Source organism: Mesocricetus auratus, unplaced genomic scaffold, assembly GCF_017639785.1.
Source record: "Mesocricetus auratus isolate SY011 unplaced genomic scaffold, BCM_Maur_2.0 Super-Scaffold_100024, whole genome shotgun sequence".
NCBI classification, from domain to species: Eukaryota; Metazoa; Chordata; class Mammalia; order Rodentia; family Cricetidae; genus Mesocricetus; species Mesocricetus auratus.
The window spans coordinates 21,251,137-21,277,837 of NW_024429205.1; the positions used below are offsets into that span (position 1 = coordinate 21,251,137).

General features: G+C 43.2%; 1 protein-coding gene across 3 annotated transcripts in view; it reads left to right on the top strand.

The window, feature by feature from the left end:
* The window catches only part of Babam2 (BRISC and BRCA1 A complex member 2), a 391,454-nt gene that overhangs the window by 342,954 nt on the left and 21,799 nt on the right, over positions 1-26,701 (top strand). For all 3 annotated transcript variants that reach the window (XM_040730653.1, XM_040730654.1, NM_001281577.1), the window contains 1 exon segment: positions 19,849-20,002. In XM_040730653.1, the coding sequence (XP_040586587.1) occupies positions 19,849-20,002 (154 nt within the window).

Below are 26,701 nucleotides of genomic sequence, written 5' to 3' on the forward strand. Positions count from 1 at the left end.
ACTTTTAGTGGTTCCAGCACTTGGAGCAGCTTGCTATTCCCCTACTCTCGTCACTCTGTCCTCTCCAGCACATTGTACAAGTGCAGCATAGTGCAATGCTGCCTGCCTAGCGATAAAGGATCTCTGAGACTTAATTCTGACCCTCCCACCACAGACCTCCCTGTATTTTGTGTTTCTCCAAGGGACTGGGGAGGATAGGTTGGTAAGTTTGTGTGTTTCCAAACCAGCTTCTGACATAAGTCGACTGTACATCTAGTTTGAAAGCTGTACACATGGTAGAAAAAGCATTCATCCCACCCTCAGAAAACTGAGTTAGGTTCTCACCCTCACCACACAGTGGCCTCGAGACTCGGTATCTTCATCTGTGAAATGGAACTGCCCCTTTTCCTGCCTGCCTTCCAGGACTTCTGTGAGGATTAAATCACATGGATGCAAATTAGATTCTGTTCTTTAGCAGTCCAAGGCGTTAGTTACTTCTGTGTTTCCCACTGCCTTGCCTCCCTCCCTGGTTATACCATGTCAAGTCAGGTCACCTTGCTTCTAGATTGTTTCACTTGCCAGCTCCCGTGCCCAGATACCATGTCCAACCAATGGAGACTCTCAAGGAACAGTCTCCCTTGGCCAGTGGGCCTTCTATCCCACTCACAGGAACCAAGTTGCCAACCCTCATTTCTGTCACTGCTTGGCCTCACCTCTCTTGTACCATCTCTGGAAACTGGTTGTGTTTGTTATCTGATCTGAACATCTTCCCACCTCTCTGAAGAAGACAAGGTGAAATTTAACATGTTATTATCCTGTGGACTTGCCTCATTAGTCTAGTTACTTTGCTCCCTGAGGTCCAAGCCTGTCTATGTCTGAGTCACATTCTAACACATTGTTGGGCACAGAGCCTCCCACAGTGGCAGACCCTGAGCAGAAGTGCAGCAGCCATGGGTATGGGAGCCCTTGTACATGGACAGACCTCGTCACAACCTGAGGGGTGGAGGGTACTTCCATTTTGCAGTGAGAAAGGAGACCCTTGCGGGAGCTGCATGTCATCTAACCTATGGGAATGAGAGGGCAACGAGGGTCCCTGTGTCCTAGAAGAGATCCAGAGTGTATGGGAGCCCAAGGGGAGGCTTGATCATGAAGTGGCCCCGGAACACAGTGCACAGGCCCTCCTACGACTTGATTAGCAAAGACCTCACAGGAAACACTAGGCCCAGCAGGAAGCAGTAGGTGTGATAGCAGTGGCAGCTCCTAGTGGGGATGAAGAACAGAGTCCAGGTAATCCAACTGACCTATTTAGTACAAATCAAGGGGAGAGGAGTCAGGCAGGAGTGGGGTGACTCAGCCTCGGCCTGCCTGGAGCCATCAGTGGGCTTGGTAGCCTATTTCCTGGGGAATTTTACAGATAAATCAATGATTTCATCGTTCTATCCTTAAGCACCCTGAACAACTAGGAGAGACTGTTCACATGACTGTCCGGATGAGGACAAGAGGGCTGGTCTCTGACAGGAGAAGCTGAGGCAGTGGTGGCAAGTGTCTAGGCCTAGTGGTAGTGGGAGTGCAGTTCCTTTCTGCTCTCCCTGAGCAAAGCTAGATTGTAGGTGAATGGTGCTTTGATATGTCAATATCATTGCCTCATTTGTGAAGACAGAAGTTCCCTGGAGGTAGCAAACTCCTGCCCCTGGTTGAATTCATTGTACTTTTTGTCTCACTGGGACAGGCCTGGGAAGGGGCTGATGAAAAGTTGGCAATGCCAGTCTTACCAGACAAGCTGGAGACCAGTGGTCAGGCCCGAGGGTTGGAAAGCAGCACAGAGAATGGGTAGAGTGCCAAAGCATTATTCTTATGTCTCTAGAATTCAGGGTGTGGCATAGGATTGACTCCTGAGAAATCAAAGGTAAACATTTAATACATACAAATTTATTGGCATAGCTACATCTTTTGTCAAAAAAGTCATAAATTTGCAGTCCAGGATTGTTAAGAAAATAGAATTATTGAAAGATAACTTGTCTTTTCCTAGTCAGTGTGTTCTCCTTACTAAATGAGCTCTTTGATTAATCTTTAACCTAAAATATTAAAATTCCAGCTCTCATATGCTGTTAGAAACAATATTTCTTACTCATTTACTTACTTACTCACTTATTTGCTTACTTTATGTATTATTCATTCATTTATTTAATGACAGGATCTCTAGCCCATGCTGGCCTCAAACTCACTATGTAGCCTAGGATGACCTTGAACTCCCACATCCAAGTTTATGCAGTGCTGAGCATGGAACCCAGAGTCTTGTAAATGCCAGGCAAGTCCTCTACCACCTGAACTACATCCCAATCCCAGGGATAGCTTTCAATGAATTCCTTCCCCCAAACCTTATCCACAACCCTGAACCTATCAAACATGAGGAGTACATCATATTTTCTTTAATACATACCCTCAAATCTTCCTTCTTCCTCCTTCCCCCTAGAGTACTAAATTCTTATCAGGAGCTTGGGGCAGAAGAAGGAAAGAAAGATGGGGGCTAATATGACAACAAGATTTGTACCTTCACAAGTAAATATTACAATTTAGCTGGCTAACTACTTGTGGAAGCTTGTTAGGTCAAAGTGACTCACTTGCGTAGATGAGGTTATTTTTAGAGCTGTAATTTGTACTGTTTAGAAAAGAATAAAGAGATGGTAAAAGGCTAGATAGCTCATTATAGTTTACAGAGCTCATGAACCCAGCATCCATGCGAAAGATGACTAAGCAAGGGGTCGGTTGGTACTTTCTCTGAGAATTTTACAGACATGAGTCATCCACTTCAGTCTGCAGACACAGCAGCAAGGTACCCATGACTCAGCTCCCATTTAGACAGAGCACTAGAATTCAATTCTGATACGCTTTTGTAGTTAAGTAGTGAGGAAATTACATAGCAAAGCAAAATAGGCCTTTGTACCATGCAGCCATCCAGTGTTTAAGCAAGGACTGGCTGATCTCCATCTCTGGTCTTTTAAAGAACCTATTTGTGATCCATGCTGGGTAATGTCTTTTACTCTGCTACAGCACACTACAGTGCCGCCTCCTCACGCTGGCTCTTCTGACCCAAGTATTCAGTCAGCCTCAGTAGAAACTCAGTCTCATCCTTTCTCCAATCATGTCCTTTAACAACCAGGGTGTTAGTGAGAGAGAGAAAGACAGACAGACAGACAGACAGACAGACAGACAGACAGACAGACAGACAGACAGACAGAGAGAAAGGAGAGAGAACACCCTCAGTCTACAATATTAAAATATTAGTTCTCACAGCTGCAAGACAAAGCTTCCAAAGGCTTCTCCATTCCACATTCCACATTTTACCTATGGTCAGAGGTTACATGAAAGAGTCTTATGTGCCCCAGGATGGCTTTGAATTTGCTGTATAGCCCAGCTTGAATTCTGATTCTTTTGCCCTCACACCCTAGGTTCAGGTATGACCAGCACATGCCACCACATCCGCCTTTGCACATAATAGGTCTCTATAGATAAGCAGCCTGGCCAAAGGCAAGCGCACCTTTGCCCATTGGGACTTCCACTCTATTCTCTGATTGACACTGAGTTTTGCTGACCCAGTGGTCTTTAAGGTATAGCCTCACACACTGAGCTAGCTCTCTGTTGTCATTGCACATAAATTACATGGTTTATTCAGAGTTAAGAATGTAACCTGTCTATTCATATGTACAGAAGGTGATCCTTTTCAGTTTGAAGCCCTATCATTTGGTTGTATATAGGCAACAGTGGCTTTTACTGTGTTTATCTAAGAAACATCAACATGAGAGCAAAAGCAAGTATTTTAGAAAGGCACAAGTGAGAAACACCAATATCGCCCCGTGCCTGTCCATCCCCAGTCACTTTCAGCCATTTCTGACACTTGGCAGTTGCCTCATTAACCATCTGTCTGCTTTGCTCCAAACTTGCTGTGTCAGTAGTACCACTAACAGAAATAGTAGAGCATGTAGAGGCTAAAGTCCTATTGTCAAGAGAAGCCCTGTGGATATTTAGTCAACTCAGCAAATATTGAAACATATACGGTGAGCACAGCACTTGTCCTGGGCTGGGAGGGCCAGACATGCGAGTATGCGATTGCACTTGCAGACTGCTATAACACAGGCATGCCAAACCTCGTCTTGGAAAGCCTTAGAGGAAGGCCCTGAGCTTGCACTTCATGTGTAGATTAAAGTAGGTGAGGGGGAGGGGGCCCCAAAGAGAATAGCACAGCATGCTCAGGACTGGTATAGTATATTCTGATGGTGGAAATAATTCATAAAATTGAATTTTCAGGTTATATGAGTGAGGAGAGTCATGGGCAAATGAGAGAGAAAAGAAATTTGCCTGGTTAGGAAGAACCATGTGTGTCAGTTGTTCAAAATATGCCATCTTACTGATGGAAAGGCCTGGAGGGCTGTTAAACATGGATGTGGCCTTATCTCAGACTCCCAAGTATGATGGCAGAGGGGAGGAAATGCAAATGGGAAGAGAAACGGGGGCAGAAAAACGACTTTGTAACTAGTTCAGGCAAGAGATTGTGAGGTACTAAAACTATGAGAGTCGGGAGAGGAGAGGACGGATGCCAGAAGTACATCAGGAGAGTCAGGGCCTGGGGAGCACTCAGATTTTAAAGGTGAAGGAGAGGGAGGACTTGCAGATGGCTGTGTAATTCTGGCTAGGTGCGGAAAGAGTGGAAACTAGGCAGAGGACTAGAAGTCACAAGAATGGGAATGAGTTTGCGTGTGTGCAGTCTGGAGTGTCTGTGTGAGACATGCAGATGTTCAGCAAGTAACCGAAAAAGCTTTGTAACCCACATAGTGATGGTGGTTGAAGCCTTGGCCTAGTAGTATGGCCAGCAGCTGCTGAAAGGCCCCTTGAAAGGCATAGAATAGAGTTGTCCTTGGACCTGAGATTTGGTCCGACCAGGCCTTGAGCCCCTCCATCTACATCTCATCTTCTAAGGAAAAGGAACACATTAGAGGGCAGAGGAGCTCTAGCTGGTTCCTCTCTCTGCCTCCTAACCCCAGGGCACTTAGTGTTTTCTCCTGTTGGGAGTCCTCTCACTGCACTGTGGTTGTTTGTCCCTGACTCCTCAACAGCCAGCCCAACAATTCACTTTCTGCTTTCCCTTGAGCTCCCCTACCCATAACCCAGAGTTACACAGAGTTGCACTTTTAAAACAAACCACAGACTCACCTTTTCATATATAAATATGCTTATAATAACATATCAGGTTCTATTCTCACACAAGCCACAGCTGTGCATGGTTTTCTGTTTTGTATTCTTGGTTGGTTGCTTGCTTGCTTTTTGAGACAGAGTCTCAGGTAGCATAGACTGGCCCAGAACTGACTCTGTAGCCCAGGCTGACTTTAAATCCCTGATCCTTTAGCCTACACCTCCCAAGTGCTGGAATTGCAGGCCTGTACCACCACACTTGGCTGAAATTGACTTTTAAATAGTTGAAATCCCAAAGGTCATTTTGTGCTGGCTGAAAAGCCTTTGTCACATTCTTCAAGCTTCAGTCCAACAGCTCTTTAGTTTGTACAAGTCTTAAACTATACTTACACCAAATTCACACAGATGTTTAGATGCTGGGAGTGGGATGTTCATTTACTGACCAGTGAGTTGTGACCCTTTGGGGTTGAACGACCTTTTCAAAGGGGTTGCCTAAGACCATCAGAAAGCACAGATATTACATTATGATTCATAAGTTGCAAAATTACAGTTATGAAGTAGTAACAAGAACAGTTTTATGGATGGGGTCACCACAGCATGAGGAACTGTACTAAAGGGTCTTGGCATTCGGAAGGTTGAGAGCCACTGCTCTAGACGCAGGCGTCAGACACCCTTCCTCCTGATGCATGCCAGCTCCTGCACTACATTGCACATGTGATGTTTCTGTGAGCTAAGCGTGAGGAATGGCTTAGCAAGACGAACAAAGAACCAAACCTGTTTTTCCATGAGCCAATTAATAATAAATCTAAAATGAGACATTTGGCCTCTGGCAACAGAGATCTTCCTCACAGTGTGCGGGTGGTGAGGGGTCGGGGCAAGGTGAGGCGGGAGCCCCCATGCTGCTGTAAGCGGCAGGCACACTAAGGAGGGCTTAGCTGTCGAGTCGGTCTTTGAGTCTGCTTGAGATATGACCAGGTTTACTTTAAAGTCCTTTGAAACTTGAGTGTCTTTTCTGTTTCTAATCTGATTCTTTTCACTAATCCCTAAAATACTCTGTATATATGAATTTCAGTTTCTGAATTCAGACTTCTTTGGTCTTCCCAGCAAAAGTTTAGCACATGCTTGATGGGCTATAGGATAGCAGGAGATGCACCAGGCTCACACAGCTGCCCTTTGCAGCATACAAGAATTGTTTTTATCACAGAGCCTGAAGCTAGCACTGAGGGCTATAACAAGGGGTAGGGCAGCCATTAAGCTGATATCTGTGTATAGGTCAGATAAAAAGCCAGCTTGCAGGAGCAGAAGTAGCCTATTGATCTATTCCATATGAACATTGATTAGTATGTTATTTGGAGCTGACTTGAATGGTGGGTGTGGGAGGCCTTGCCAGTTGCTCTGGCAAAAACCTCCAAGTATGCTCAGAAGTATATCCAGCTGTCTAGTGTAGGCTGACACTGGCTTTTGAATGTCCATTCTCATTTTTCTTGATCCAGGGTGGAAGTCGATGTGAAAGACAGTGCCCTTGCAGGCACGTTCTCAATAGGATGGCAGCCTCACCAGGGCAGAAATGGCAGAGTGAAAGCAGTCAGTGATGACCAGGTTTTATGCTTGGCTGAATCTTAGACTGAGTCTGATGTCTAGTGAAGTTAGAACAGTCAGGAAGAACTCTTTCCCCCATGGATGCCAGAATGTGCTGGTGGCCTTAGAACCTGTAGATTTCACGTCTAAAGGCTTGAATCCAAGGCAGCTCTGCCTGATTGAAATGAGCTACTATCTGTCCCGAGTTAGTGTTCTGTGAGTGGGGTTTTGTGCCAGACTGGAAGGCTTTATTTAAGCATAGAGCCTGTGCTGTAACATTCTCCAGGCCTCTGGAATTAGCAGGCTGGAGCATAGCTGAGAAGGCAGGCAGGAGGCGAACGTTTTGAAGTTATCAGAGGGTCTTCATTGATGGATGGACTTCCTGAAAGAACAGTTATTGGGCCCCACAGAGTTAACAAGTCCCTGGACAAGCTTGGAGATGGAGACCGGTGAGTAGGTGGAGGGAGGAAGGAGGGCAGTTAAAATGTGGAGACCATGGGAGAACAAAAGTGACAACAGTGTCGAGTGCCACTACAGCTGCACAGATAGGGCCATAAAGAGTTTTCCCAAACAGAAGGAGAAAACAAGGAAACTGAAACATCAAAAACAAAAACTCAAGCCTAAGGTCAGCGTACCCTCGAGCTTAACTTGTCTAAAAGACAAGCACATTGTCTCCCTCTTCCCTGTCTGTTCTGACAAGATATCAGTCAGACTCTTGGCTTTCTCCATGCAGGGCCAGCAAATGCTTACCTGTAGCCATGCCTGACTGAGACAGTAACCCAGTCAGAATTCCCAAGGAGCATCAGAAGTGAGAAGCAAGTCAGCTGTGGAGAGCCTGTGGCAGAGAGCATGGAGGCTGCAGACCCACAAGACTAGTGTCTTCACTCTCAGCTCATTCTCTGGCTTGCCCTAGAGGCAGGCTGACTCTTGAGTAGAAAGGAGCAGAGAGAGAATCCCAGGGCAGGAAGCTTGCAACACAGCGCAGGCATTCACTCGGTGTTGGTGCCCTGCTTCTGTCTTAGTGCTTTATAAAGTATTTATCAGAATGAACAAAACAGAAGCCTATCATGCCTGACTGAGGTCTGTTCCAGTCATGCTGTGAAAGCAGCCATTGTGCTGCGGCTACTTCATTTCTGCAGGAAAGCTTATGTGTGGTCAGTGGCCTGCTACAGTGGAAAGGACTTTGGCATCCTCTCTGTGGCTGCTCAAGCAGTTGAGTCAGGCTACCCTCTACAGCACAGACTTCTCGCTTGTCAACGGGGTGACAACTGCTGGGCTCTTGCTGACCTGCCATGGAGTATGTCCTCTGATGTGACAAGACATAGAAATGCCAGGAAAATAGGGCCCTGTCAGCACACCTGTCAAAAGACAGAAGAGGAACAACTAAAGAGATGCCCCGTGTCTGTGTGATTTGCTCCAAGGGCCCCAGGCTGACTCATACTTTTTAGTCAGCATGGTGGGGTACTTCCCAAGTCCTTAGCAGTCCAGCCACTCCACTACTGAACTCCAGCACAATATTACAGTACTTCAGAGCCAGGAGCTAGGGGTGGGGAATCAAGAACAGCACTCTCTGGCACTAGATTAGAGGCTAACAGACCTTACTGGCCATGACTGAGTATGTGGCCTACTATCAGAATTTGATTTTTAATTCTGAATTTGAATCATCTGGGGTTAAGAGAGAAGTAAAGATGAAGTCTATTTAGATTTTTATCAGGGACAACACACACATGGTGGGGGAGAGAGAGAGAGAATGAGAGAGAATGTGAGAAAGAAAATATGTGAGAGAGAATATGAGAGAGAATGTGTGAGAGAGAGAATATGGAGAGAGAGAGAGAGAGAGAGAGAGAGAGAGAGAGAGAGAGAGAGAGAGAGAGAGAGAGAGTGAGAATGAGAATGGTAGGGCTTGTAAAAGCAAACCCTTGGTTAACAGGATGGTTAGCTAAGGGCAAATGTGCCTCTCTGGGGGTGATACTTGCTGAGGGGAAGTGTGCCTTTCTGTGAGTGACACTGAGCCAAGACCTCTGAGGAGAGGACCTTCTTCCTTCAGATCTGACGTGCAAGTCAAGCCACTTGTGGAAGCCCAGAGCTTGCCTGAACAGGATCACCTTATGCTGACAGTTTATTCCTGTTCATTAAAGATAGGTATGAGACTAATGAGACAGCTCAAAAGTCTCATTTTAGGCAGCAACTATGTGTTATCTCAAATGAAATTCTAATTGAAGTTCTATCAGAGGTAGCATTAATTCATTTCCATTCTCCCACTACATCTCCCACCCAGTTATACAGAAGAGAGAATGACCAAAGGAGCTAATCAAAGTAAGTAAGTGCCATTAAGACAGACTCCAGCCCTGAATAACTCACAAACCAAATAGGTAACCCTTAGATGTGCAAAGATTGCTACTCCTGTGGGCAGATTACGACTACCCCCTCAAAACAAAGGGAACACTTCCGCACAGGTAACACCTCTGAGAATGGAGAATGTTGTGTTCTGAAAGCGCAGAGAGACTGGCCAAGTTCTCTTCAAACTTCTGCCTGTTCAGCTGGCTTCTTTCTGGTTTGGGAAGCTTTTGCTACATGACATCATTTGTCCTGAAATTATCTGGACTTATAAGTTTTTACTTGGATGGAGAAAATTATAGAATTTTTTAAAAATGAAGATTTCTGAGGGCTACTGAATTATCCTCAAATAAATATGGGTATAAACTGAATTGAAAGCTTAATTGGGAAAAATAATAAAGGTTACTTTTGATATGTGGGCTGTGTTTTCTGTCAAGTTAGAAAAACATACCGATTCAGATTTACTTTTTTAATTATTTCTAGAGAAAAGTGAATAATAATAATAGGGATAACTTATAAATGGTTGCTGTATGCCAAGTATTCTACATATATACCCATTAGATCATGTAAAGCACCCAGAGTCTTGCAAGGTAGATGTTTTCCCATTTTAAAGATGAGGAAACTCACACTCAGGGAATTTAGTAAATTGCCTAAGGTCACCCAGGTTGTAATTGGTGGAGCAGGGATCAAGCCCAGATTCCAAAGACAGTATTCTTTGCAGTATACCCTCGTGTCCTCACATTCCTGAACCTTCCATCCTTTCTCATCCAGTACTTGCTATATGCCAGGAAAGGCAGTAAAGGTATGCACGGTTTTATTTTCACCCCTCAGGCTAGAGTTTTTCCAGATTTATGGTGTGGGAAAAGAGCTCCCAGAGATCAGTTAATACGCTAGTGCTGCTTCCCTGCTACTGGAACTCAGGTCCCCCTCCCAGAGCACACTCCTTCCCCTAGAGCATCCCCTCCTTTCAGAAAAGCCCTCCAGTCACACCTCAGAACTTAACTAACTGATTTGTTAGTTTTCCTCTCCGAAGTGTTCTGCATCCTGAAGAAGTCATACTGAGCTGGCTACTGTCTCACTCACTGTAGTAAGTGGCATGAGAGACTTTCTCTGCATAGAAGAATGCCCACAGTCCTGTGTTCCTTGTTCAAAGCACTCCACATTCTATCTACCCCACGTTCTAACCCACACACACCTGTAATAGTCTCCTGTGGTACCTTAGTGCTCTCAGCCTCTACTCTGACCAGGCTTTTTCCTCTGCCTGGCCTTCCTGGTCTCCCTCTAACACACTGATAGAAACCTGTCTTCCACCCCCCTACCGCCGCCACCACCAAGCCACCTTATCTAATATCCCTCCTAGAAGCCCTTGGGCAGCATGCCTTTCTACCTATGACACTGGAAGGAGCTCGGCTGCAGTCCCCACCACTCCCCCAGCCTCAGGTGCTGGAAGTCACACCCAGGCTGGTACAGTGAAAAGGAAGACCCAGCTTAATCAAGCTGCCTCGGGGGAGGTGCTTGGGGAATGGGTCTTACACTGGCTGTGGGTTGCCTTCTGTATTCTATAAAGGTCATAACTACATTTTAAAAACTAGCTAGGCAGTGGTGGCAGACACCTTTAATCCCAGCACTTGGGAGACAGAGGCAGGCGGATCTCTGTGAGTTCAAGGCCAGCCTGGTCTGCAGAGTGAGCTCCAGGATACCCAAGGCTACACATAGAAACCCTGTCTAGAAAAACAAAACAAAAGACTGTTTTAGCTTGAGGAATTTTATTCTCATCATAAATCCTCGTTAGTCATCCTTCAAATTAGGGCCATCACAGTGTTTGTAAATTTGTATGTAGCTAGTTCAAGTTTTTAATACTGTAATATAGGCTGACCAATGGCAGTCCCTTTTTTTAAATCAGAAACACTGCTTTGGTCCTCTTCCTTCTAATCATCTACATTTAGTGCCTTGTCCATGAATTCTTTTAAATTAAAAGCTTATGACGTTTTAGAGACTTTGCCCAGCTTTTAAGTGCCAGGATTGTTGCATTTGAATATATTTTAATTTATTTAAGGATTCGTTTAATCAAACGCTTCCCTAATTTAGCCAGCTTTCTTTTTTCATACTCCCAAGCCAGGAATTTGTTTATTGTGACTGAATTCTTTTTTAAATAGAACTTAAAACAGTACTAAATACTATTTATGGCACTCTCTTGTAAATGTCTCTCTGCTTCCCAGAAGAGGATGCTTCCTTCTCTGTGTCTAGTTAACGTTTCCTCACTATGGTGCTCCGTGCCAGTCAGTCACGAAGTGTACCCTGACCAGTCAACACGCAGACCCCTCAGCTGAGAGGCGAAGACAGTGGGACTTGAGCTGTGTCTCAGGGTGGAAGCAGAAGAGGTGGTGAGAGGAAGGGTACCTGGAAGGGTTCCCAGCTCCGGACCCCGCGGTCCCAGCTTCAGCTGCTGTTGTTCTGCAGTCCTCCTGAGAGCTGGGGGAGGGAGCCCTGCTTGGGAGCACAGGGTGGAAGCATGCTGTGCTCTAGAGCTGAGACCTTCTGACACCCTGAGCCTGGATGAGAGGGAAACTCAAAAGAGCCAGGAAGCCTGTGAGCTGCCCAGGGTCAGCATCGCTTCCCTCGGCTTTGCACCCCAGCCATCCGTGTGCACGAAGAACAAGAAAGTAGAGGTGAGGCTGATGAAATTAAACAAGTTAAGGCTTCTCTGGCGAAGGTTAGAAACCTGTTCTACCTCTGCAGCTGTCTGTGGGTGTGATTGACTTCTCTTTCTATAGAACATCCCCAGACTCCAATTCTGATTCATCTTTTAGCCTTCTCCAACCAGCTCAAAGTCCATCTCCTCTGCAGAACTCTAACCTCAGGTGGAGTTCCCCCTCCCCCTCTGGGTGCCTTGTGTGAATTCAGAGTTCCTTCCCTTCCTCGGATCTTCTTTGCAGATCCTGGGCACGTCTGTACGTGGACACCCTCATCCTTCCCTGTAGTATACCAGCTTCGGGTTTGTTTTATTTCCTGAAAACTGTTGAGTTTTCCTAACCCTTTGGCTTTATAAAAACCTACTTGCACATTTTAAAGAGTAGTAAAAACTGGCAGGAACCATGCCAGAATCTTTGAAGCCCAGTGTTACTTCTCCCGGCAACAGCTGCTAACCTGAACTTTGTGTCAACTGTTCCTGTAGTTACCATATCAACTTTGTATCCACAAACACTATGATACTCATATAAACACAGTATGCAGTTTATCACTTTTTACAGATTTTGAACTTCATATAAATGAAATTATACTGATTGTTATCTGCCTCTGTGAATGCTGATGTCCTGGCCCATGGAGCAAATCAGTGGCAGAGTGTATGCTTATCATGAGTAAGGCCCTGGGCTCAATCCCGACCACCAAAAACAGTGAATTTCTTACTCCTTAAAGCTTTTAAAAAGTATTATCTAAAGCTTATGCAAGTATATTGTAGGATGAACATAGAAACATATACCCATGTACCATCTGAGTTAAGTATTGCTATATTGCTGTAGTTGCTTCTGCATGTTTAAAAAATAGCACAGTAATTGTCCCTCATCATCCCCCTCTCTTGTTCTCCTTAACTCCCCACAATAATCACTGCCCTTAACCTAGTGCCGGTCTGTTTTGTGCATATTCGTATGCTTTACTTCATAGACACTCCCGAGCAGTATGTAATCATGTGTGCATGTTTTGAATTTCATAAGTGTGTGTTAACATATTCATTTTTTAGCTTGCTTTGTTCACTGAATATTGTCTTTGAACTTGGTGCACCCTTGCATATGAAGCCCTAATTCATTCACCTCTTTTAAACTGCAGCCTAATACTCTATGGAAAGATTGCACCACTATTTATTCAGTCTCTTGCTGGCCTACATTTAGGATGGTATCATCATCATCAACGATGCTATAACAAGCAGTCACCTATCGGATTCTAAAGCTCGTGTGACAGTTTCCTGGTTGGAATTGCTGAGTTGTGGTGTGTGTGTATCTTCTCTTCATTAAATCAGATACGTTATATTCCAGCATTAATGAATAGAAACTTGGTTGTTCCATATCTTGAACAACCCCTGGGTATTGTCTGTTTTTATGTAAACCCAATAGTTCCTTTCATTCAACAAGCAAATATTGAGTATCTCTCATCTGTCACACACATATGTGAAGGCTAAGAACATAAAATAACTAATTCTTAGCCCTGGGCCTAAAGGCTCTTCTAGACATCTGTAGTAATTTCTGCCTGAGGGGGCATAAAAATGTCTGGGGTATCTATAGTGTCAAGTTCCAGAGTGGTGTCATTGTTGATTTACAGTTGGAAATGTCTGTTCTCATGGGAGGAAAAGTTCAGTATTAATAGATCCACTTTAAGTTTGCTTAAGTGCGCAGGTGAGAGGACCTTGGCTCTTCATGGCTAGCTACATGGGTAGACAACAATAGAGCCCCTGTTTCCTCCATATCTGCCCAGTGATGGGTGTTAGTCCCACTTAACTCTTCAAAAATAAACATTTACAGTTGGGACTGAGTTGGCTTTAGGAAAGGGTTATCTAGAAAATGGAACCATAAATAAAGGAGGGAATCTGTAGTAGGGGGTGGACAGTGGGCCACACCCAATGGCCCTGGACACCTCAGTGTGCCACATTGCTCTTCACAGCAGTTTAGGTAGCAGATATTGTGACATAGCAAGCAAGGTCTTCCTTAACCCCTGAGGCATCTTGTATAATGTTTTAAGTGTTCCATAATAGCAAGACTAAATGCATTACAGTGTATTTTTTGAAATGTGAAAATGCTGAGAAATATTTCCATCAAGATAATTAAAATGTAAACATCTGGAGCCTTACACTGTAATCATGAGAAATTCCAATAGTGTGGACCACCATAGAGCTAGATGAAAAAATAAATAAATAAAACAGGAGAAATGGAATAGGGGAGGAGTAAACATTTACTTAGTATGTGCCTGATTTTTGTCTAAATCCTTCAACAATCACGATGAGGTAATCATTATTACTCTTTTTTTTGCAAATGAGAAAAAGTGAAGTATTTTACCTCTGACATCACTAATAAATTGTGGGTCATTTTTATCTGATAGCAAGGGAGTATAATTCTGTCTCCTTTCAAAATGGGATATGCAGCAAATTCCAACAAGCTTTGTGCTTCAGTTTGGTACTATTCAAACCCCAAAAGTAACCTGTTTACACCACCAAATCAGTAAAAAGTACAATAGGTTTAACAAAATCTAGCTGATAACTTTTCCTTGTCACTTAAAAGTGGTGATAACCAGGGGAGACACCTTAAAGAAGGCTACATCTGAATTGGAAAACTTTGCTTTTGCATTTCTCTGCAATAAGCAGTGTGGTTGGATCATGTTTAGCTTTCCAGTGGCTGGAGTCCGTGTGTCTCAAAGGTTTCGTAGTTGCTAGAAAGACGGAGGCCAGTGGAACGACACAGCGTCTTTCCACATCCCAGGAGCGCGCCTGAGATGTGCACAGATGTCAAGAATCAGCTTCAGACTCTTGTCTTCCTAGCACTTGGGATGCAGAGGCAAGAGGACTGCTCCAAGTTCAAGGTCAGCCTGGACTGCATGGCAGGTCAAGGCCAGCCAGGACTGCACAGTGAGACTGTCATCTCAGGAGGTTAACACGGGCTTAAAACTATCTCAGGAAGCCACTTGAAGGACCTGAGAGCTTGGCACTAGGAACCTAACCCTAACCACCAGTAACTGGGGCTGTGAGGGTCTTCCCTGCTAATCCGAGAACGGGGGCAGTAGCTTGTAAGGCCTGAAGAAATGAAATAATGGCTTGTGAATAATGGTGAAAATATTTGATGACGTGACTCCCAGGGAAGCAATTATGGTTAACCCCTCATTTGTTTGGCATTTTCAAGGATTGAACTGTCCCACAAAACCAAATTTTCCAGACAGCTAAAACTTTCCTATTTATGTCTCTTGAATGTTTTTGAACCATGCTTGATGGAGATGTTTCTGAAGTAGATTACTCCATTCTCCTCCTTGAACAGAGAAGCTGTAAGAAATGTTTCCTTGGATGCCTTTGACTCTAGGTATGAGAAAACCTAATCAAGTGAGGCTAAGCCAGCAAAGACTTGTAATCACCTCAGAAAACGAGAACCCCCAGAGATGATGGTGTCAGTGGCTCAATGGCACCATGCTAACCTCCTCACAGACTCTTAATGGGGGAGCATGACACAGCGCCAAGCCTCAGGACTTCACATGGTAGGATAAAGGGGGCTTCTCCACATGTCTCTAATCAGAGATGAAAATATTTCTCATAAAAGCCCTTGCCAACTTCCTGTCAGATCCCACTGGCAATAGTGAGTCAAATTCCCGTGCTTTGAGGGTGTATAGCTCACTGGTAGACTGCTTGTCTAACTTGTGTGAGGCCCAGGTTCTAATCTCCAGCTCCAGCACCAACAACAATCACATGTCTTGGCTTCTAGGAGTCTAAGAGAATCAAGCACTTGCAAACTGGGTAAGAGAAGGGAGCTCTGTTCATGGAGAGAGAGAGAGAGAGAGAGAGAGAGAGAGAGAGAGAGAGAGAGAGAGAGAGAGAGAGAGAGAGAGAGAGAGAGAGAGAGGCTGTGAGGTAGGCAACCAAGGGTGGTTATGTCTTAAGCAAGATTCAGGTGAGGGGTGTCATTGACTGTGATAGTCTGAGGGATGACTTGGTGGTATTAGCATTCTTTGCTCCTACACTAAGTGACCTCAGACTAGGATTTTCCCCTCCTAATTGCTTTCATTTGTTATTTATTATACTGTCCCTTTCCCCAAGCCAGACTGCTAATCGTCAATATCTGCTGCCAAAGCACTTTGTCATTATCTTGCTCGATTATGACATTGTGTTTTATTTCTGATGATGAAAAATCTTATAACCAAAGCTGTTAGAACTATGCATAAAACACTGAGAGTCAATCAGGCCGCCCTACCTGCATATCCGGTGCATTCTCAATGGCTGTGCTGGGGCCATTTTTTCCATGGTGGTATATTTGAAGAAAATAGAGCTTTGTTTCTGAGACTCCGCTTCCCGAGGTCTTCTTACAGTGAAATGATGAGCATTTGGGGACAGATAGGCCAGGCTCCTGAGGAAGGCTAGCACGGTCACACACTGCACCTTACAGTGGTGTAGAGAGAGGCAGCGTGCTTTATCTGCATTCAGTTCCTGTCACGCTACCATTAACTCCATGGCTGGAATGGTCTTCATCAGCCTACCTTCTCTTGGGAGGCCAAAGCCCTGTGGACTAGGCCCTCTCGGGAATAGACGTGTTTGCTGGGGTTGTTTGAACAAGTTCTTAAAGGAAGGACCTTAAGAGCTGTTCAAATCCACTAAGCCAGTGAAGGCCAGCCCTTCTATTCGCAGAAAGTTGACAAAAACTCACAGGAAAAAGGAGCTAAGGAGAGTTGTCAAAATAATACTGACAGTAAGTAGTAGCGAATGATAGTGCTCTGGGATTCAGGCGTGGGCCAGTCACTTCCAGGAAAGCAAGTGGGTAAAGTGTTCTGTTTGCTACACCCAAATATGATACCAAATTGCTTACATCTATGAAGTTCCTTCAGAACAAGATAGCTGTTTGAAGACCTAAAGTAATTATTTTTCATCAGTTAACCTTTAAGTAAAAGTTAAGTGACAGAAACATTTGGAGATAAGGAAAACAAGTTTTTGTTTTGTTAACTTCTGACTAATTTGTACCATTCAGAGCTTATAAGAAAAATGCCGAGTGTTTCTGAAATATTTTAGTTACTACATCATTTTATGCATAAAGTAGTTTTTAAAACAGCCACCCTTTTAACTACCGACAGTTTTAGATAGGATATAACTTACTTGAGTAAGGTATCTATAGCTTTAAATGTTTACGTTCTCATATATGAGTTACTCTGTAGACTGACTATTTTATCTCTGAAATCCGTTGACAGTTCCTGATCATCTAGTAATCCAGTTGCTATATGCACACAGGAAGTTTTCAGATTTGAACATTGGCTACAATGACACAGTGTTAGACAAATCTTCATGGAGAAAGAATCATGTAGTAAATGCTTTGGGGGTTTATCATGTACATCAATATGTAGCTTGCTGGTATTTAAATAAAAACAAAAATCAGGCCTTGCATGAGTGAGTAGACATTTATGGTCTTATTGTTTCTGCTGTTAGTGGGCATCAGAGTCAAAGAAGATAGTTAGAAACTAGGTGGAAAATACTTCTCAACATATCAAAATACTAATAGAAGGCATTCCAGCCAGATGCAATGCTGCATGCCTGGAGTCCCAGATACTCCAGAGTCTGGGGACAACGGATGGCATAAGCCCAGGAGTGTGGCACAAGCCAAAGCACTATACCCAGTCCTGGAAAAGCTTCTCTTTAGGGGGATAAGGAGAATGGCTCAGTCTGTAAAGTACTTGCAAGAAGACTGAGTTTGAACCACATAAAAAGTTGAGCGTGGTGGCTTGTGCTTATAATCCCAGCACTTGGGAAGCAGAGACATGAGGATCCCCAGCCTACTGCCAGTTAAGTCATTCTTTAACCTTCACAAGCATGGACACACACAGTGGGGGAGGGGAGAGAGGGGGGGCAAAGAGACTTACACATGCAGGTGCACACTGAAAATTTCTTTGTTTTTAGAAAAATATATTTAAAAATGAGTGGCTTGAAAGTTACATGGTCTGTAGTAGAATCTCCACTGCTTTTGATACTGAGTGATGGTTGTTTTTAAATGATTGCACTGAATTCTGTTACTAGGCAAGCTAGCATATTAAATATTTTCCTATTGTTAATGATTGCTTTGTAGGTTAGTCTGAATGTTATTTTCTATTTGAAAACTTGAATGTGTAATACAGTGATTGCAATTGAAGTAAAAGGAAAGTATACACGAACAGGCATTTGTTTCTAAAAATTAATCAGAGGAAATTAAATGAGTATCAGAATGAATATAAAAAGGTGAGAACGCAGTATTTGTTCATAGTAACTGAAGATATTACAGACCAAGCTTTGTGATATGAAAGAACCCCTTCGAAGGGCTTTTCTGAATTGTTATTTGTCATTCAGGTTGGTCTTTTCATATTTTCATTGTATGTGTTATAAAATCTCTGCTTTGGCAAAAATAGACATGTATGGAGCCTGTCTTACTGTGACACAGAGAAATGTGACTAAAAAGTGGACATTCTCAGTCTTGCCCCTTTTCTTTGGTCATGATGTGAGTCACCAGTAGAAACTCCCTGTGCCTCTGAGTCAGGACACCATCAGAGCCTAGTGCATTCACAAGTCTGAGAGGCCCTACCAATGGCAAGGTTTTTGTTTGGGAGGATTTGTTGGTTTTTTTGTTGTTTTGTTTTTGTTTTTGTTTTGTTTTGTTTTACCATGAACCTAATTTTTCCTTTGAGAAGTCACATATGAAGAAAGAACTCATCCAGGTTCAGAATTACCCACCCCAAGGGAGTGATCGATTCCACACTACCCAGTAAATGTTCCTTTAGTATATGTATTTCATACAGCTGAAGTTTTCATCCTTGTCCATTCTTTACAGTGAAGGCTTGGGCTTACTAAACTGTAATTGCAACACAGTTCTAAGCAACTTTTGTGAGTTTGTTCTTCAGTGCAGGGCAGGGGGTGTGGGGTGGGGTGGGGGAAGTGTCATACAGTGGGAGCCAAAGATTTGCCTCCTACTGCTGCCTGTCTATGAGAAGGTTGACAAACTCCATGCACTTCCTAGTTCACTCTCTTGTTTAGTGCATGTTTTTAAAACAATGTCACCTTCATGGAGTTTTAACTAACAAAGTATCTAAAACTTATCCAACCAAGCTAGAAAATTCTATACATGATACATGTTGTGATCGCATGTGTGAATTGCCTCTTCTTGATCCTAGAAATGGAACATTTATACAAACGTTGTCTACCTCAAAGAATGTTGAAACAGTCTGTTTCTCGGGCTGACTTGTCTCCACTAAAACTAACTACTGATTTTACTTGTAAAAACTAACGCACCCTTGAAATGAAATGCTAAAGCACATACTACGCGTTAGCAGGGAGGTTTAGACAGCCCTGCTGTACCAGCAGCCAGTCTGTGTCCACATTTGTCCCTGCTATGAACCATTAAGGAGCTCCCTCTGATTTAGGAGATATAAATATATGTGGTAACATGTGGGAAAAATGGAAACTGCTGAGTATGGAGATTTGCTGCTTGATTGGAAGCAGAATGATAATTTTATTTTTCTGGTAGTCTAGTTGGCACATCTTATAAAGTAGAGAGATTACTGAAGGCCCTCTTTGTCCTTTTTCCAAGTTTGCTCTTGAAACCACCTTCCATCCTGCCCTCCCTCATCAAATTACAGATGAGGAAGGCACTGTCCCACCCTTGAAGAGCTTATGGCATAATCAAAATTTAACACAGTTATGTGGCTGACTCTGCAATGGCTGATGGGCAAGGCCAAGGCCCAGGACATCAAACCGTGTGGGGTGCCATCCTGGTGATGACTCTCCCACATTCTGTGGTGGTCTTTCAGCACCTCATGGCTTGCTTCGGGGTGATGACACTGGACTTCATGTGTCATCTGCCTCTAGTTAGATTTTACACTCCTGAAGACAAGGACGATACCCTAGATTCCTTACTCCACAGCTTTGATCTAAACCTCAAGCAGTATTTTTGTTTCCAGCCTTCATGTACCCAACATTCTGACTTAGCCAAAAGTGTTTAGTAACTTTTAACTGTTTGACTTAACTTGTTACCTATCCAGCCCTAACTCTCTTCTCCTTCTCTCCATTCCCAGTTGACCTGCCCCTGTTTTTCCCTCGGGATCAGCCGACTCTCACCTTTCAGTCCGTCTACCATTTTACCAACAGTGGACAACTTTACTCCCAAGCACAAAAAAATTACCCCTACAGCCCCAGATGGGATGGAAATGAAATGGCCAAGAGAGCAAAGTAAGTGGATCCAATGTTTCTTCTTCAGAGACGATCAGTGTGCGTGTCCAGTCCAGGGGCAACTAGCCACTGCTCGCTAGGCTAAATTCTGCCCTGGGCTTAGTTTCTAAAGTGTTATTAAAACTCAGCAACCGCCACTTCTTCGCTTATCCATGGCTGCCTTCATACTAAATGGCAGAGTTAGTAGCAACAACAGAGAACACTGGAAGTCAGAATTGTCTCCAGTTTAGACTTATGTGACCTCCACACAGGGAAGTTGACCTGGGTTTGATGTCCCCTTGTCCTGTTTCTGTTGATCTCTAGGACTGGCCATGAGTGGCTTTTTTTGGTAAATGGACTGTAGGATATATAAGAACTTCACCTTTCTATTTGGATTAGAAAAGTACTAAATAGCAAGTTGAGTTGTAGATAAATAATGTCAATAATAAAAATGTTGGCAGCTTGTATATATATTTAAAATGGTAGATTTCAAATGTTGGTAAACAGAGTTCCTATTGAGTAGTCAGAATATGGATTCGGTAGCTACTTCTTCCGTGGGAGGCTGCATCTCTTGAATGGTGCTTCTCCTGTATGTTGAGTGTGCCTTGGTTGCACACTATCTGCTGACACTGCTGCGGAAGTAGTGACTTGATTGGGTGCTATGAAAGCAGTGGATCAACGGAGGTTGAGGTCAGCTGACATTCACAGTTGAGTGTGGGTGGCTGTCACTTCCGTCATAAGGATCACACTGATACAGAAACATGCTGATTGCTCTTTGTCAATAAGACTTCACTGTCTAGAACAGTAGTCTGTAGACCCTTGCCTCCTGGACTGGAGGAGCAGTGGATTGGAATGGTAGTTTCCAAAAGTAAGTCATATGTGGCTTGTGGTTACTACTTTACCACTCTGAGCAGCCATGTGCACACACCTGTATGTGCTGTGATCCCAGCTGAAGGATGTGCAGAGCCAAAGAACCGTAGAAATGAAAACGGTCTAGTAAGCATCTTCTTCATTTACTCATCCAGTATTTATTTAGAATCTACTGTGTGCCATGCTGAGGGGGGCATGATAAACCAACTGGAAACTGTCCATAGCCTCCTGTAGCCCATCAAGGACATGAATCCTACCAAATTTCTGACAGTTTAAAGTACCTACTAGCAAAAAGGTGGCCTTCCACCTTTGTTCATTATTAAGACTCCTTGTTCTTGCCTCCCATTTCCTGATACACATTCCTTCCCAGGGGCAACCTCCTATCATCCCCCACCGTCTCTACAGTACAAAACCTTCATGTAGGGTAGGTAGGCTCGGGTTCTGTAATAGAGCACACTTCTCCAGCACTTCAACCACACAGAATTCCTATGTGCAACCCAGAGTCATAATCTGAACCGTGTGTGCCTTTCTCCCTGCGTTTTCCCTCTATATCCAGTATACTGAAGTCTAAAGGTCTATTTAAGGAATAAACAAACATATGCAAATATAACTAGTGACAACTATTAAGACCTATGTTGAAATCCCATGGAACAAAGCAAATATAAAGCAAGGTTTCTTTCTGAAGTCTTGCAGTTGTTTAGTCGTCTGATCTTTCCCTGTGTATACATAGGATCTGCCCTTAGAAGATGGGCCGTTATTTGTGGTATGAGCTGCAGAGTCTGAACCAGACATGTCTTTGTGGTTTCCATGGCAAAGCTGTCTTGGTGTGCGTGTGTGTACTTCTTAAGCAGGCGTTTTAAAGTGTATGAACTGAGTCTTTATGGAGCTGTAGACCATGAGCCTGTGATTTCAGTTTAGGAATAGTGTAAGTGAAGCCTGCTTGTCTTCACAGATTGGTTCAGACTTTCAAGACACATTTGCTTTATGCTAACACCAGTCTAAAGAAAACATCTGAAGTCATGTTAAAGAAATCTGCCTTCTACTTCAGTGAAGATTAATCCACTTTAGATGTAGTAAGAGAGACAACTAGCAGCTCGTGCTGGCTAGTAGAAATCATTTAAAAGCCCCATTCTTTAACTGCACTGAGTAATTGCACAGGGCTGTGTCAAAGGCCAGGCAATGGGTAAGCATAAGCAAGAATCGTCCTGTGATGATGTCTGAAAACTGGTGGGAAGGCATGGAGGAAAATGTCAAACAAAAAGAAAGGTGGTCTGATACATTCCTTGCATGCCCCATTTCTGTATCCTGTGAAGATACTGTACACAGTACGTAAAAGGCTATAACTCACTTGGGGCTCTGCCCATGACATAAACACTCTTAGGGTTTAGAATAGTCCCAGAGCCCTTTGAGTGAAATCAGCTGTTTATACTGCCGGTTAAGAGCACAGTTCTAAGCATGTGCATTAAGGAAGAATGGATACTTCCTGGCACTGAAGAGCCAGGGCTTTTCCTGCCACAGTGCTTCTTGCTGATGTCAATGCAGCCAGTTCTACCCTTAACAAGTACAATACCCCAGAGTGAGTAGGCACAGGCTCTGGAGTTAATCATGCCCCAGTTTGCACCACAGAGTTTAATCCTATAAGCTCTGTAGCCTTGGGCAGACGGCATAATCTCTCTGAACTTCATCTTTTAAGACAGGGTTGTACTCCCTGCTACTAAATGGACTTGCTAAGAAGGGGCGGTCAGTGATGTGACATACTGAACAATGGAAGTTTCCGTTCTGCTCCATCCCTCAGTGCTTGTGCTCAGAGCTCTGATCCCGTCTTCCAACCTTCTGTATGGGTTTCCACATATACTCTAAACTCTCAGGCAGCCCTCTGCCACCTTCTTCCCAGGCTTGTACGCTGGACACATGTTTCTCTAGAATCTCTTATGCTGTTTTTAGTTTTCACATCTTTATATATGTCTGTTTCCTTAACCAAATGGTGAGATCTTTAAAGGCAAAAGCTTACCGTAATTATCTTTTTATTGTAGTATAATTTACAATGCCATGGACAGATTTTTATGTAAAGACTGTCTCCATCTTACAATGGCTCAGTTTATAATTTTTGAACTGTGTAGTGGTCTGAAAGCAATATGCATTCAATAGAATCCATGTTTGATTTTGAAATTGTGCTATTTTTGTGGGCTAGTATTATTTGGTACAGAGCTCTCTGCTGTTCTCAAAAGCAGTGGCAAATCACAGCTCCTAGGAAAGGAAAACAATAGTCTAAGGTGGGCTATTTTACTTATGTTTTCTTAATATTGGTCCCTCTGCCATTATGGAATGTCTATATCCAGTAAGGCTTTTTGACTAGGTCTCCTTTAATGTTAAAACAGTGGTATGAGATTTTTTTTCTATATGTTTTTATATGCTGTCTTTTTTTCATCTCCTTTTGTTTTATTTCATCTCTATCTGTGTGTCCTGAAATGGTTATACATTTTGATTTTTATTAAATCTAGCCTGATGGTCTGTATCCTCTAATAGAGTTATTTGATTTCTTTATACTTAATATAACAAACGAACTTATTAAGTTTAAGTCCTAAATCTTGCTATTTGTTTTAATTTTTTATTTCCTCTGTTCTTAGTTCCTTTGTTTTTTTCTCTCCTTATGTTCTTTTGGTATATTGAAGTATTTTTTTCTTTTCTCTTTCTCCTCCTTATACCTTCTATTGGCTTCTTAATTCTGTCTCTTCATATATTTTGGTTAAATATGCAGTAAATATAACCTTTACCTTGACACGTGAATTAGTATCAATAATACCTATTATTTATTAATATTACAATATTTCATTCCTAATGTTAAACCCAAAATCTAAAACAAGGTAAGTCTCTCTCTGCCCTCAATTAGCCTGTGTACTATGATATCTATATGTTTTGGTTTATCATGTGGATTCCACAATAAATTTACTTTTAACAGTCAACTAACTTTAAAATTTTCTTCTAACCAAAGGAAAATTACAGTCCACTTCCTTCTGGAGTTTGTAGATAAAAGTGGTAGGGAATCAATTCCTGGACAAAGGGGGGAAGTTTTTTTTATAGGATCTCAGCTTAGCCTTAGCTGTCCTGTGTGTACCAGACTGACCTCACACTCAGAGATCTACCTGCCTCTGTACCCCTATTGCTGAGATTAAAAGGGTGAGTCTCCACACACAGCAGAAACCTATTTTTAAAATCTTTTTTTTCAGAACAAACCATTAGAGAGATCATAGCCAATGTATAGGCCAAAAACATTGAGACTTCCAGTCATTAACTAAAGGAAATCCCTCCTGCATGATGCTCAGGCGCCTCTGCTTTCCTTGTAGACTTAACAGGTGACAGTGCATCCTCTCTCTTCCAGGACCACCACTGCAGCAGCCCTGCAGAAATTCTCTCCTCCCTTTGTGTAGATAAAGAACTCCCGAGGGTATGTGGCTAGCTTCTTGTCCAGCCAAGACTCAGCTTCTTGAGCTCAGCCTCACTGTACGTTCACAGACAGAATGGATGGACACAGTTCCCACTCTCCACCATTAGCCTAAGTCTCTTCCACGGGGAGCTGGCATCTCAGCAGCATGCTGCAGACGGGAAATGTGTGTGGCAGTTTAAGGACACTGACCCTGAAGTCCTAGCAACTGGTTTAAACCTGTCTCTGCCATTCATTGGCTGTGCAACTTTGGGGATATGCATAATCCTCCTAGTCTTTGTCTCCTTGTCTATAAACTGGCAAAGACTTGCTTAGAGAGTCACTGCATGTCACATAGGGTTTATGGTTCTCTGTGTTGCTGTCTAACTGATTACCACAAACTTCCCATCATAAAGCACTGCAGGTTTTTACTCTGCGGTTTTGGTGGGCTAGGAGACCCACATACCATGCATGGGTCTAGATAGCTGCAACTAAGATTTAGGCTAATACTTTTCTAAGTTGATTTAGATGTTGGCAGAGTTCTGTTCCCCGGGGTATTTGGACTCAGGTTCCTATGTCCTTATTAGATGTCAGCTGGAGATCACTCTCAGTAACTAGAAGCTGACTTCATTCCCTGCCGTATAGCCCCTCCATTTTTAAGCTTGCGGTAGCACATCAAATATTCCAGGTATTTCCAGTCTCTAACTTGTATCCTCGACCTCCACACCTAGATTTAAAGGGCCTATTTCACTGAGTCAGTTAATCTCCCTTTTGAAAAGTCATCTGTGCCATATAAGAAAACCTAATTGCTGGAATGGAACCCATTGTTTTCAATATCTCAGATGTTACAGGGAGCATAGAATCATAGGATTCTACCTACTGTTTAAGGTAACGTATTGGATGTCTCATGGGTGAGCATGCCATAGATGTTAACTGTCAGTGTGCTTCCTTACAGAGCAAAGATTTTCAAATCAAAAGGTAATGGCATCAACAATAAAAAGATCCAAACCCCAGTGACCTGACCGGAGACTCTAAAACCTTAGGCTTGGGGCTCCTACAGTTTTATCTCACCCTTTAGTTGCTTAATCTGTATACAAATAACATTTTAAAAGACAAAAAAAAAGCAAAATAAGATACCTTAGTATCATGTAGGTAATTTATACCTGTCTAGAAGATTGGAGTGGACAACCTTTTTATAGTACTGTTTGGTCAACGAGGTCTGCACTTAGATGGCATGATTGTTCATGAATTCCATTGTGTGCAGCACCAGGTTGGTCCTAGCAGAGGCCCAAGTAAGATCTTAGAATGGAACTAAACCCTAAAGCACCCACTTTGACAGTTTGTTGCACATGAAATCCATAGCATAAAAGGAATCACTAAAGATAGTTCAAAAGTGCTCCTAAGACGGCACACAGGAGTAATTCATCATGTGCCTCCCAGACCATTTTCCATTTCCCCTCTTGCCTCAAGGCCATAAAGAGATTTTCTTTACCATCCCAAAGCAGTCCATGGCTTCCCATATGTTATCTTTGCAGCAAACACTCCTATCATTTGTCTGTGCAGAATAACTTGTCTCTAGCAAATTTCTTTTTAATTGTATATTATATATTATTTCAATGACTTTTCATTGTCACTACTTCAATATTCTCAAACATACTATGCATTGTTTGATTGGGTTTTTTCTCAAAGTTCTTATTAACAAATGTTCTAATCCAGTCTCATGAGTATTGGTCCTTTAAATAAAACATCTAAATATAGATCGCCTCCTCTTGATTCAAGAGATGGAGATAGATGTGGCATCAGAATTTGCAGCCCCATCTCCAGCCTTCTCCATGGCCCCTGAAGTTGTTCTGGGACCCCTGGGACTCTGAACTACGATGTGGAAATCCTGATTCCAACTGGGTCTTCACAGCATGGTGGTGGGAGGCCTGTGCCTGAGACTCTTTGGAGGCCAGGGCATGACATCCAAGTGGTTCCAGTGTGAGCTCCTCTGTGTATTTATCTCCCCAGGAGTGGACCACTCCCCTTGGCTCTCTGTTGTTAGCTCCTGGGCCTCCTTCTGATGCCTTGTTTCTAGTGAGCTTGAGCTATAGTCCGCCCTGTTCCCACCAGACCCCCTGCCTCATGAACTGGCAACTTGGGAACATCCTAGCTCTCTGATTCTCTTCCTCTTCATCCACACTTGGCTCAGTTTTAGGGAAAACCCTGGTGGGGACCAGATAACTGTCTCCAGGCCCATGACTTACTTCATCCTATCATTTCTCTTCATGTATGTATTTCTGGAACCCCCACCTGACATCTAAGGATGCAAGGTCAATCAGGGAGGTAGGAGATTTGAAAGGCTTCACTCAATCACATCCCAAGTACCCTGGACAAACGGGACAAAGGGCAAAGAGGGGTAAGAGAAATCACTGACTGAAGGCAAAGCA